Here is an 11,021-nt window from a genome sequence, read left to right as displayed (position 1 = left end):
GCTGGCCAACCATCACCCCATCCTCAGTGGTCTCTGACATGTTGGGTGGAGGGTACGTGTGCCCGTGTGCCCACTGAGCCTCTGACCACAGGGCCCGGAACCCCAGCCAGGCCACGCCCACCTCCTTCCAGCCACAGACAGGGGGGCTGTGTGGGTGACCCAGCCCAGCAGGCAGTCAGACCCTTGGCAGGATGCCCCATAGGTCCCTGGGGAGCAAACAGGCCTGTGTGGTTACAGGAACTTGGCTCAGGGCCTGGCACCAGCCAACGCCCACTGACTGCTGCTTACTGCATGAACCATCCTTCCTGTACCCTCATCCCTGGGGAACCCCCTCCAGGAGAAGACGTCTCCCAGAGCCACCTGTGGGGCCGCTGGAGCCCCAGAACACTCTAACAGGAAAGGCTGCTCCCGAAATAAATTCCGGTTTGGCTTGTCCGCCAGGGCTACGTCCAGGTCTGAAGGTCAAGTGCACTGGGGCTCTCCAAGTCCAGCAGCCACCCTCCCTGGACAGCGGACAGGAGATGTGTTACCTCCAGGGCCCCCACCTCCACCTCCCACTGCCCTCCAGAAGCCCAAGCCCCCTGGTGGAGCCCAGGGATCAGACGGAACTTCTGGGCCTTAGACTTCCAGCCCTGTGTGGGCAGCCGAGAAAAACAGGGGCCTCACAGACCAAGTTGCCAAGCCAATGCCACCCCACCTTTATTTACTGGTCCTCAGGTTCCAGTCAGACACTTGGATCTGGAGGGCACAGGAAGAAAAAAATGGCCCTGAAGACCCTCCCAACTCACCACACAGAGCAGGACCCACTGGGTAGCCTCGCCAGCTCAGGCCAGCCCCACGCCCCCTCCCAAAGGTGGGCCAGACCTGGCTGCCTAGAACCCGTGGAGGGGGCACCCAGCAGTGTGCCAGGCCCGGAGAGCCGGTGTCACCCTGAAGCTGACAGGGAAGGAAGGGGTCAGGCTGGACAGTGAGGTGGGGGGGTCAGACGCTCCCGGTGCCCAGGCCACAGATGCAGCAGGGGTCGGTGAGGGACCCATGCTGGGTGTGGGTGGGACCACCCTGTCCTGGCTCCTGGCCACTTCAGGACAAAACCAGCCCAGTCCCACAGCACAGGAGACAACAAAGGGCCCCTCATCTCCCTCCTGATCCTGTAAGTGGCCAGGGGTTGGGAGGTGGGGGCAGGAGAAGGTGGTAAGAATCAGGGTCAGGGCCCTGGGGGGCAGGCAGGACCAGCAGCTCCAAAGGTCCAGCCAGGCCTGGGGGGCACGGGCTGGCAGGGCCGAGGCCCTCCTAGGGACGGGGGTAACCTGAGATCCCCCGAGAGGAAAGGAAAGGCTCGGGGAGGAGGGGCAGGCCTTGGCCATCAATCATGCCTGTCCTGGTCCTGGGATTTTCGGCCCACTGGGAGCAAGGCCCCCTCCCCCTCCCAGGAGCTGAGCCCACAGGAGAGGAGGCGGCCAGCGGCAGGCTGCACCCAGATCTCCCGGAGGCCAGGGGAGGGGCACTGGCGCGCCTTAGGACTTCTTGGCGTCCTGCGTGTTCCGGCGCTTCAGGTCACTCAGGTCGATGGGCTTGAAGGCTGCCGAGGGACAGAATGGTCAGTGGTGGGTACGGGTGGAGAGGCAGGGTCTGTCCCTTGTCCTGCCCTTGCCTCTGAAAGCCCTGGGATCCAGGCCACCCAACCAGGCTGTCTTGGAAGCAGCAGGCGGGTGGGCCTTCCTGCCCCCTAGCCGGCCCCTCACGCCCAGGGCAGCCCCACTTACTCTTCAGGCTGGGGTTAGGGACCTTCTCCACGTACTCCTCCACCAGGCCCCGCTCGCTGCCCGACATCTGGCTGCGCAGGTCCCGCTCCACACCCTGCCAGGCTGCAGGAAGCAGGGGTGGTCAGGGCCCCGACCCCCGGGCCTGCAATCCGGCCCCATCAATGTCCGAGCAGATGGCACCAGCTCCTGCCGTCCCTCCCCTCCAAGTGGCCCTGCAGGCCCCCCATGCCCAAACTCCCACTTCAACAGTTTCTGGCTCCTGAGTCCAGCCTGCTCTTAACCTGAACTTGTCCTCAACACACCCTGCTCCCTCGAGGAGCCCTGCCCAAGCCATGCCCCTTTCGGCCTCATGGTACCATGACCAGAGCTGCAGTCACAGAGGCATATGAGACCCACTAGAGTACAGCACTTCCTCCAGGTGGGCGCCCCATCTTTCCCACGTCCTGTCCCCCACCTCCCAGCACAAATGCTGTGCACACGTGCTCACACCTCCACCACACCACTCCCAAGACACCCCAGGTTCCCCAGGGTGCGCCATCTTCCATGGCCCCCCTCTTCCCAAGCAAACACCACTGACTCCAAACATTGCCTCTTCTGGGGTGCTGCCTGTCAGGAACACCACAGTGCTGACCAGGCACACCCGTGACCAGAACAGGTCTCCACACCCCAAAGGAGTGCAGGGCAGAAGGGGCTCAGGGTGGCTGACTGGGGACACCTCACGTACCTTCGTAAATGAAGCGCACATTCTCCTCGTGGGCCGGCGTGAAGATCTCGCTGCTGTTGGGGGGAGAGCGGGGGCTACTGTTCCTCTTGCCGTTGTAGACGACTCTGGAGACGGGGGAGCTGGGGGGAGCCCGGCCCGTGAGGAGGGGCTTCAGGGCAGGGCCCCCCCACACCTGGAGGTCATTCCACTACCTAAGACCCACCTGGTCATCGCTGGGGTGTCTGGTCCTCCCACTCCACTGCCGGATCCCCTCGGCCTCTGGAAGGGAAGGCCCACGACATAGGGGTGGGATGAAGGCCACCCTGCCACCCTCTCCAGAAGGGGTCCAGGGGTGGGAAAGGCGTGGGGGCATTTGCCTCTTCCCTTTAGCTGTGATCTCCCTGCCTTCCAGGAGACAGGGTCAAGCCACAATCCAGCTGGCTAAGGGTATAGTACCATTAGCCAAATGCAGCCAGGGGTCGCCAACAGGCATGAGTCGGAGCAGCTTGAGCTCCAAGTGGACCCCACACTTGGACCACTGTGGCCCAGGGAGCACCTACCCCAGGGTCAGGAAGCCCCATTGATATTCCCAGTTCAAGTCTCAGGACACCACTCCTGACAGCGCGCGGAGCCGCAGGAAAGGCCTGTAGTCGTCCAGTGCCCTCATGGCCTGCAGGGCCTAGTATCTTGTTTCCATTGAGCCTCAGTTTCCTATCTGTAAAATGGGGATATGCTTCCCAATGGGAAAAGTGCTTGCCTGGCTTCCTGGTCCCCAGGGTGTGACAGGAGGGCTGGGGAGGGCTGTGAACCTGGAGGAAGCCATCAGGTCAATCCTGGTGACCGAGACTCTGGGGTGTGTCCTGTTTACAGGCTCTCTCAGCCCAGGAACCAGACAGCCCTGGATGGGGGTCTATTTTTAGACTCACTCTCAAACCGCCCAATTGGACAAAGTCCCCTCTCCGGCTGAGGACACACACTGCAGGGTGAGGAAGCTAGTTGCATAGGGCTAGTCCCAGGCCTGGCCTTGCCCCAGAGTAGGCCAACCCCAGGTGCTGGGGAAAGGGGGACGCCTGGGAACGGCCTGTGAGCACAAGCGCCTCCCCTCCCCAGCCCCTGGAGCCTGGGGGCCCCAGAATGCTCAGAGCGTGTAGCCACAGCCCCTCCTGAAGAGCCTGGAAGATGAGACCCAGTGGATACTTCCTCTCTGGCTCCTTTGGCATTTAAACACCTGCACAGGGGGACTTCCCTAGTGGTCCAGGGGTTAAGACACTGTGCTCCCATTGCAGAGGCCGTACGTTTGATCCCTGGTAGGGGAACTGAGATCACACATGCTGCACATCACAGCTGGGGGAAAAAAATCTGCACAGGTGAAACAGCCTACAAGCTGAGGTAGTAACAACAAAGCATAAAGCCAGCTTCTGGAGGGCACATCGAAGCCTATGCCCTCCCAGGAGAGAGGCCCTGCTCCTCACAAAGTGACTTCTCCTTTCTCTGGACTCAGGGATCTCACTGCCTATGATTCTCCTGTCCAGGTGCCAGTCCCACAGACACCAGAGCAAAGAGGGAAAGCCTCTCTGGCCTGAGGGTGCCCTGGGGACACTGAAGGGGCTCAAGAACACTCACGTCTCAAGGGGCTGTTGGCAACGCAATGAGGTAGGAGGCTTCAATTAAGCAACAGGAGGGAGGCGCCTGGAGATCAGCCATCCCCCGCCCAGTCCAGGCTGGCCCCTCATGCCCAGGCCCCTTCAGCCCTCCTGCAGTCTGTCCTCTCAGACCTCGGGGGCCACTTCTTCAGGGTACCTGCCTTCCCATCTTTGTCCATCTCCAGGGCCTCTTCTTTCCAGGGCAGCCTGGGTTTGGCCTCCTCTGGTCACAGCCTGAGAGCTGCCTAGCCTTTGTGGGTGCCTGACTTTGGTCCAGGGCCCCATTCAGTCTCAGGCCTAACTCATAGGCCAGCCCCTTCCAGCTCCCGTTGCCCCGACTGCACACATGCATCTATGGCTCTGGGGTTCTCTGAGCACCTCACCTGCTCCCCTTGGTCTCTGCATTCCCAAGGCCTGGATCCCAGGCCCCTGGAGCATTTGGTCTCCACAGTGGGAACCCACCCCTTGCTGCCCCCACTGGCTGCGCTTCCTGACCACAGGCTAGAATCCCCCACGAGCCGTGGAGCTGTGTACCTGTCACTGGGCACCTGTCCACACGGATATGCTACTTGAGTTAATAAGGTTTCTGGTGCCCTGGACAGAGCGGCCAGGAAGTACCCTGGCCAGAGGCAAGACACCCGCAGGCTCTCATGTCCTCAGGACTTGAAGAATGAGTAAAAGGACTTTTTAAAAAGGAGTCATTGTCTGCCTCCTCTCAATGGGGGAGGTCACACCCAACCAGGTCTGTCTTTAATGGCCTGTGTCCTACCAGCTGGTTCCTACTTGTGAGGAACCCCCAAGTCCTCCATCTTCTCCCAGCAGCTCGGCCTCCCTCCAGGGGCCTTTCTCCTTAGGACCTCGGGCTGGCCCTGCCCCGCCCCCGTGGATACCCTGCCTCCTGTGGGATGCAGGGACACCAAGGCTTCACCTGAGTGTACCAGCAGCTTCCTGCGGGGCCAGGACCTGCTGCTCCCCTGAAGACAGAGGGACAGTGAGCTGCACTCGCTCACCTTCATAATCTCCTGCAGCTCCTCCAAGAAGGTGGGCCCCCCATGCTGACCCCAAAGGAAATTTCCGGGAAAAATCTAACAAATACGCATGCCCCGTGACAGCCATTCCAGTTCCAGGATGTACCCAAAGGCCTGGTGGCTACCGAGAGGTGCACAGGAACAACCAGAGAAACAGCACTTGTCTGTGCCGAGGGAGAGCCACTGAAAGGGGCCCATGTACACTGGGCCTGCTTCCGCCTTGGAAGGTGACAGCTACAAGTACGAGCCATGGCAACGGCGGGCGAATCATACCACTGATGCTAAAAACAGAAGCCTGGGGACACACGGCTGTCCAGCGGAGAGGGCCGAGCTGCAAGGCGTGGACAAGAGACAAAACAAGGTCAGGGAGGAGGTGTCTAAAAGGGCAGTTGGACTCAAGGAAGGCCAGGGCGGAGAGGTGACCACTGAGCCACCATGACAAAATCTCCAACGACCTAGCATGAAGGGGCTCAGTGGAGTGAGGGGAGGAAGTGGGACCATCAGCTAAGACTGCCTGTCCCTGACAATCGGTTGTGAAAAGAGGCACGAGGCCTGGGCTGACAGTGGTGTGTGTGGTGAAGCAAAGGGAAACTCGAGCACATTTACTGTCTGGGGAAAGTGCTGAGCAGGGCCTCTACAGAGGTGACTGCAGAGGAGCCAGGCGACCAGCAGGCTGGGGAGAATGGCACGCCTGGAAAAGTGCCAGGGACACCAAAAAGGCCCAGTAGGCCATGAGAGTCCCCTAAGGTTGGAGTTTCCAGTCCATCTGGCCAGTGGGGAGGAAGCATCCACTTCTGCAAACATCTCCCTCCTCTTGTTTGCTTTCCGACTTTTGTTTACCATGATTATCAGGGACAATTATTTCCTGAAAACTGGAGCTCAAAACCTCACTACATGTACTACATCCCATCAACTCTGAGAAACTTTTTTATCCTTTTAATAGCTTTGAAATCGGGTTGTATCTGGCAATCGCCAGCACAAAGGTTAGCACCATTTTTTTTTCATGCTCGGTGGAGCTTGTGTGGCCCAGCTCACACTACTGAGGTCTCAGATCTAATGATGCTGAGCTTCCCCTTGGCCCACAGATCCCAAGCCTCCCCCTACATGTGTGTACTCTTCAGTTACTTCTTCCCATTCCCACCCACCCCTGGTCTGACACCCACTGCTCACTCTCCAATCCATGACGGGACAGCACCCTGCACTACCCTCCTCCATCCCTGGTTCACATGATGCCAGCATGATCTTCCCAAAACCTCTCCCCACCCAAGTCACTCCCCACCCAGACACTACCAGGGCCTTCTACTGCCATCAGGCCCTCAGTCTGGCCACAATCTAATTCACCAGGTGTGGGTGTCACCAGCTACTGGGCCCCCAGCCCATCCCAAACACAGTCTGAGCCACAGAGCCACCTCCGCTGGTGCCAGAGTCACAGAGAACCATACAAAGTCCCCCGGTGTGCTCCACAGGCCTTGACTATTGTCCACAACAGCCTAGCCCATAGCAGCCAGTGGGCTGCATGCTCAGCACCCAGCAGGATCCAGAACCACTCTGTGACTGGGGGTCATCCATTGCTGCTCTGTCACCCCTGGGCAGGTCTCTTCCCTCTATGGGCCGTGGAATCTCCATCTGAGCCAAAACAACCCCCAAGAATGTTCACTAGGCCTTCCTGCTCAAAGGGACCCAAGTACAGCCACATGAAGCCACAACCTCAAACAAGATCTCTGTGGCTGCTTATCCAACAAGACAGTGGACAGGGCAATCATAGAAGGAATGCATCATCCAACTGGGCATTTCTGAGAGTAAAAGGGCTGCTCTTGACTACGAAGTGTGAGCCAGGACAGCCTTGGGCAAACTGAATGCAGAAAGTTTCCTCAGGCATGGTGGAGACCCACAAGCATGACACTGTGGAGGGGCAGCAGCCAGGGGCCAACTGTGCAGGAGCCATCGCACTGAGCCAGCGAGAACACCGATAAACCCCATTCTGGAGGTTTAGCGGATGAAGCAACCTGCCATTCAGCACAGTGGGGTCTGGGCCCCAAGAGACTCCCAACCTCTCGGCCTCCCAGGCCACAGAAATCAGGGCTAGGCTAGGATGACTGAGCTGCCCTGAGCACCCCAGAGACTGCCTCTGCCTTCGCTTGTGCCCCTGGCAGGTTCCAGACCCCTGGCACCAATGTGGTTATGCTTAGAGACAGGGAAGGACTCTTCCTGGATGGATCTATGTAGCGCCTTGCTCTTTCATGGGGGAAAAAAGGGCTTCAGAGACCTCCAGGGAGGAGGAATGCCGGGAAGGGAGCCCAAAGACCAGTCTCGAACTCTTTCCCCACACACAGCCATATGTCTAAAGACAGGGGGTGAGCTGATATTCTGTTGTCTGGAAAAGTGACAATGGATATTCCGGAGTTAAGAATCAATGATGCAATTGCAGCCACTTTGTGTTCCTTTAAAATTTTTGGTAGGTACTCAAATTTTCTCAAGACTCCATTTCCCCTTCATATTCTGTGTCTCTGGGGATCTCAACAGCCCAGTTTCTACCAATGAGACTTTTAGAAGGCAATCTACCACTCAAGCAAGCCCCAGCAGGACACTGCTGTTTTAGATGCCAAATGGGCCTGGCAACCCTTGAAGACCCCCAGGCGAAGCCTCTAAGCACTGCACCACCCCTCTCCCTCTTTTCTTGGTGACAGCAGCAGCTTCCCTCCCAAGCAACAAACCCCAATGTATGCATTCCCCTCCTTCCTCACTTGGAAATCTCGCCAGCCCTTCCACTCACCCCAAATCAAGCCTCTTCCTTCAAGACTTGGCGCCTGCCCCCTCCCTCCCCGCACGGCTCTCTAAAAGCTCTGGACACTCCCCCTGACACCGCAAAGGCTTTTGCTCAAAATGTCCCATCTGCCCAAAATCATCGCCCTGGCCCTGGGGGCCTGGCTCATGACCATCTTCTCTGGGAAGTCTTCCTAGAAGGCAGGTGGGGGACACGACTTGTGCGCCTCCGCGTTACCCGAAGTTTCTCACAAACCTGGGTCGCTCCGTTCGCGGCCTCCCCATGGCGGTCCCCGCCCACCCCGGCATCCTCCGGGGTTCCGGTGAGCTCCCCGAGGACTGGCAGCCTCTTACCCCCTTCCCTCCCCTGACACTGCCTCGCCCAGCTCGGACACCAGGAGAGTGGGACACGCGGGAAGGCGATGGAGGGCGAACCGCGGGAGCCCGGCCGGCCGCGCTTCGCGGTCAGGAAGCATCGTCAGGGCTGCTCCCGGGACGACGAGGAGGCGGCAGCTTCAGCGACGGAGAACGGCGGCCCGCTACTCCCTCTGAGCCCCTTGCCCCGCCCCGCCTCGCGGCGCCCTTCCCTAGCCTCCGCCGCGGCGGGCCGGGAACCCCGCGACCCAGCCCGGGGCCCTCCCCTCGCGGCCGCCGCGCCAGGGCGGGTCCGGGCCGCGTCCGCCCCGCCCCCGCCGCTACCGCCTCACCTCGCCCTCTCGGCCGCCGCCGCCGCTGCCAGGGGCCCGGCCGGAAGTGACGTGTCGCCGCCGCGCACGCGCACTGACGCAGGTCACGTGACCGCCTGCGCGGGGAGGGGCGGAGACTGAGGGCTGGGGCCGAGAGGCTGGGGTGTGAGGTGTTCTTGGAGTTCGTGCCAGCCGGGGACGAGGGATGTCGAGGACAGTCTCCTGGGTCAGCGGGGTCGGGGTTCTGGGACAGACAGGGCCTGGGAGTAGCGGGATCGATGGACGGCATGGACCGGCGGTCGGGAGCCACGAGACTCTAGCTCCTTGCTCCGACACTGCCGGATCCCCAGACCAGAGTGGACGGCGATTGTCTGCTGACCACCGGAGCAACCGGAGCCGAAAGACTGGGACAGGACGGCCCCCAGTAATCAGGCCATCACCACGGGCTTGGGAATCACGTTTATTGAAAAAGTAAAAAGTATAGCAATAAAAAAAAAAATTCACCCGAAGAAAAAGCCAGGCCGCGGTTGGGAGAGGGGAGGGGTTTTGCCCAGGTGTGGGATCCTGGCCAGTCTGGCCGGCCCATAGCCCCGCTGGTGGGGCACTCCTGGCATCCGGGGGAGATGGGCACCTGACTTCTCCAGGCAGAGCTAGCGCCTTGGGAGGGCAGGGCTGGGCTCAGTCCATCTTAGTCCCTTTGAATAGCTCCACCAAGTCTTTGAATTCCGGGTCAATGAGGTCTGAAGGCAGATCTCCATCGTCGTTCGCCGCTTCTCTGTCTGCCCCCAGGGAAATGAGGTACCTGGGGTGCAAAGGGCAGCCCTGGTTGAGGAGGGAATGTGGCCTGGAGAATGCTCACCCCTGCCTGAAGGTAGCAGCCTGCAGTTCTGAGATCTATCTGTTTTTTCTCTTTCCAGGTGAGGTGAGGAGAAAGAAACCGACCGTTGGGAAGCTTCGCTAACTTTTGCAGTTTGCTCTTGGAAGGCAACAGGGCAGAAAGGAGATTCCAGAAGCCCTTAGGGTTTTTAGCTATACTAGCAGGGCCACCTTTTGGGGAACTACATCCTGGAGGCCACCCTCTCACCTGGCTATATCAGGGTATCCGTCGCTGCAGGCAATGTGCAGGGGTGTCCAGCCTGTCTCGTCTCGCTGATGAATGTCTGCCCCATATTTGACTAGCAGCTTCACACACTCGAGGTTTCCAGAAAGCACTGCTTCATGAAGGGCCGCCAGGCCTGGATAGGACGGGAGGGGTCAAGGCTCAGGCCTTCCCCTGCCACCCCACAGAGCCTCACCAGTCCCGCAGGCACTCACCTGAGGGGTAGATGGTGTCGAGAGAGACTTTCCGAGTCCGGATGAAGCGCCCCACCTGCTCCAGGTCGCCCTGGCGGATGTGGTCCAAAAACAGGACGTCATTCGGGAAGTGCACGCTGCGATCAGCCAGGAGCCTCCGGCGCCGCTGCCTTGGGCTGTAGCGGGCATAGCGGGCTGTTCTGCTGGGCATCCTGGCAGCTATGGTTTGGGCCACCCCTGTGGGGACCCTCCTGCTCGGGGAAGGAAGGTGCACGGACCTGAACCGTGTGCAGGCTCTTCTGACTGACGGTGACCTCCAGCACCGCCGCCACAGTGCTCTCCCTGCTCCCGTTGGCCAGGGCACCTTCTTATATAGGGCCGGCAGAGCTATATAAAGCTGCGCAGTCATGCTCGCACCCGAGGGGCTGAAACTGAGCCGCTCCAGCCCTGCCCTCAGGATCATGTTTAGTGGTTCATCTTTCAGCCCACCTGTCGCTGTGCCTGGCCAAAGGGGTCAGATCCTTCCTGGCCACTGCTCCCTGCCCCACAACTGGACCTCGAAGGTGCTTGACAGAGGGCAGGAGAGGCACTAGAAGGGCAAGGCCCATAAGCAAGGCGGACAGATAACCAAGGTCATGAGGACCAGGGTCTCCCTCCGTCCCGAGAACTTGGGGAGAAGGGCATGATACATGATAAGCACAGCTACCTCTGCCCACTAGGAAGGCGAGGGGATGGCCCACACCTGAGGAAACACAGGAGAGGCTGTACAGAAGAAGGCCCAGTCCAACCCATCTCCCTGTCATTTGTCACTATCTATCATGGCTTGTATCACTCTCAGGGCAGTTTTCCCAAAATGTGGGCTTTAGTGGCACTGCCCTTCTGCTTGGAAACCTCCGAGATTAGAGTCAAAATGCACAACTTCCCCGGTGGTCCCGTGGCTAAGACTCCCCTCTCCCAATGCAGGTGGCTGGGTTCATCCCTGGTCAGGGAACTAGATCCTACATGCCGTGAGGAAAGATCCTTCATGCTGCAAGGAAATAGAAAATATCACGTGCCACAATGAAGACCCAGTGCAGCCAAATATTATTTTTAAAAAAGTTTCCCTGTATTTTTAAGTTTTATTTATGTATTTATTTGTGGCT

General features: G+C 59.4%; 2 protein-coding genes across 7 annotated transcripts; both read right to left on the bottom strand.

Moving 5' to 3' along the window:
• Nucleotides 1-674: 674 nt before the first annotated feature.
• Nucleotides 675-8,697, bottom strand: MCRIP1 (MAPK regulated corepressor interacting protein 1). Of its 6 annotated transcripts, none has more exons than XM_043905203.1 (5): nucleotides 8,608-8,697; nucleotides 2,690-2,745; nucleotides 2,488-2,606; nucleotides 1,764-1,865; nucleotides 675-1,579 (listed from the first exon to the last, which is right to left on the bottom strand). In XM_043905203.1, the coding sequence occupies exons 2-5, from the start codon at nucleotides 2,695-2,697 to the stop codon at nucleotides 1,515-1,517; spliced, it is 294 nt and encodes a 97-aa protein (XP_043761138.1). In that variant the 5' UTR covers nucleotides 2,698-2,745; nucleotides 8,608-8,697; the 3' UTR covers nucleotides 675-1,514. The 6 variants fall into 6 exon arrangements, with proteins under 6 accessions (XP_043761138.1, XP_043761137.1, XP_043761134.1 ...); XM_043905202.1 differs by lacking the exon at nucleotides 8,608-8,697 and adding an exon at nucleotides 8,336-8,470; XM_043905199.1 differs by lacking the exon at nucleotides 8,608-8,697 and adding an exon at nucleotides 8,255-8,393.
• A 336-nt stretch (nucleotides 8,698-9,033) lies between these two features.
• Nucleotides 9,034-10,090, bottom strand: PPP1R27 (protein phosphatase 1 regulatory subunit 27). Its single transcript, XM_043905196.1, has 3 exons — nucleotides 9,901-10,090; nucleotides 9,671-9,821; nucleotides 9,034-9,388 (listed from the first exon to the last, which is right to left on the bottom strand). Exons 1-3 carry the CDS (start codon nucleotides 10,088-10,090, stop codon nucleotides 9,265-9,267), a joined length of 465 nt encoding a protein of 154 aa, XP_043761131.1. The 3' UTR covers nucleotides 9,034-9,264.
• Nucleotides 10,091-11,021: the final 931 nt, after the last annotated feature.

Source organism: Cervus elaphus, chromosome 5 (genome assembly GCF_910594005.1).
Source record: "Cervus elaphus chromosome 5, mCerEla1.1, whole genome shotgun sequence".
Lineage (NCBI taxonomy): Eukaryota > Metazoa > Chordata > Mammalia > Artiodactyla > Cervidae > Cervus > Cervus elaphus.
Note: the sequence above shows the minus strand (reverse complement) of the source record. Positions and strands in the feature narration are given on the sequence as shown.

Bases quoted from the DNA above. Each gene is read 5' to 3' on its own strand.
- PPP1R27 (XM_043905196.1), bottom strand. From the start codon at position 10,090: ATGCCCAGCAGAACAGCCCGCTATGCCCGCTACAGCCCAAGGCAGCGG. The intron at 9,822-9,900 runs GTGAGTGCCTGC...CGTCCTATCCAG, and splicing joins CGACACCATCTACCCCTCAG to GCCTGGCGGCCCTTCATGAA. The intron at 9,389-9,670 runs GTGAGAGGGTGG...TTTGCACCCCAG, and splicing joins GGATACCCTGATATAGCCAG to GTACCTCATTTCCCTGGGGG.
- MCRIP1 (XM_043905197.1), bottom strand. From the start codon at position 3,047: ATGGGGCTTCCTGACCCTGGG. The intron at 1,866-2,487 runs GTACGTGAGGTG...TGCTTCCTGCAG, and splicing joins TGTGCGCTTCATTTACGAAG to CCTGGCAGGGTGTGGAGCGG. The intron at 1,580-1,763 runs GTAAGTGGGGCT...GTCCCTCGGCAG, and splicing joins CCCTAACCCCAGCCTGAAGA to CCTTCAAGCCCATCGACCTG.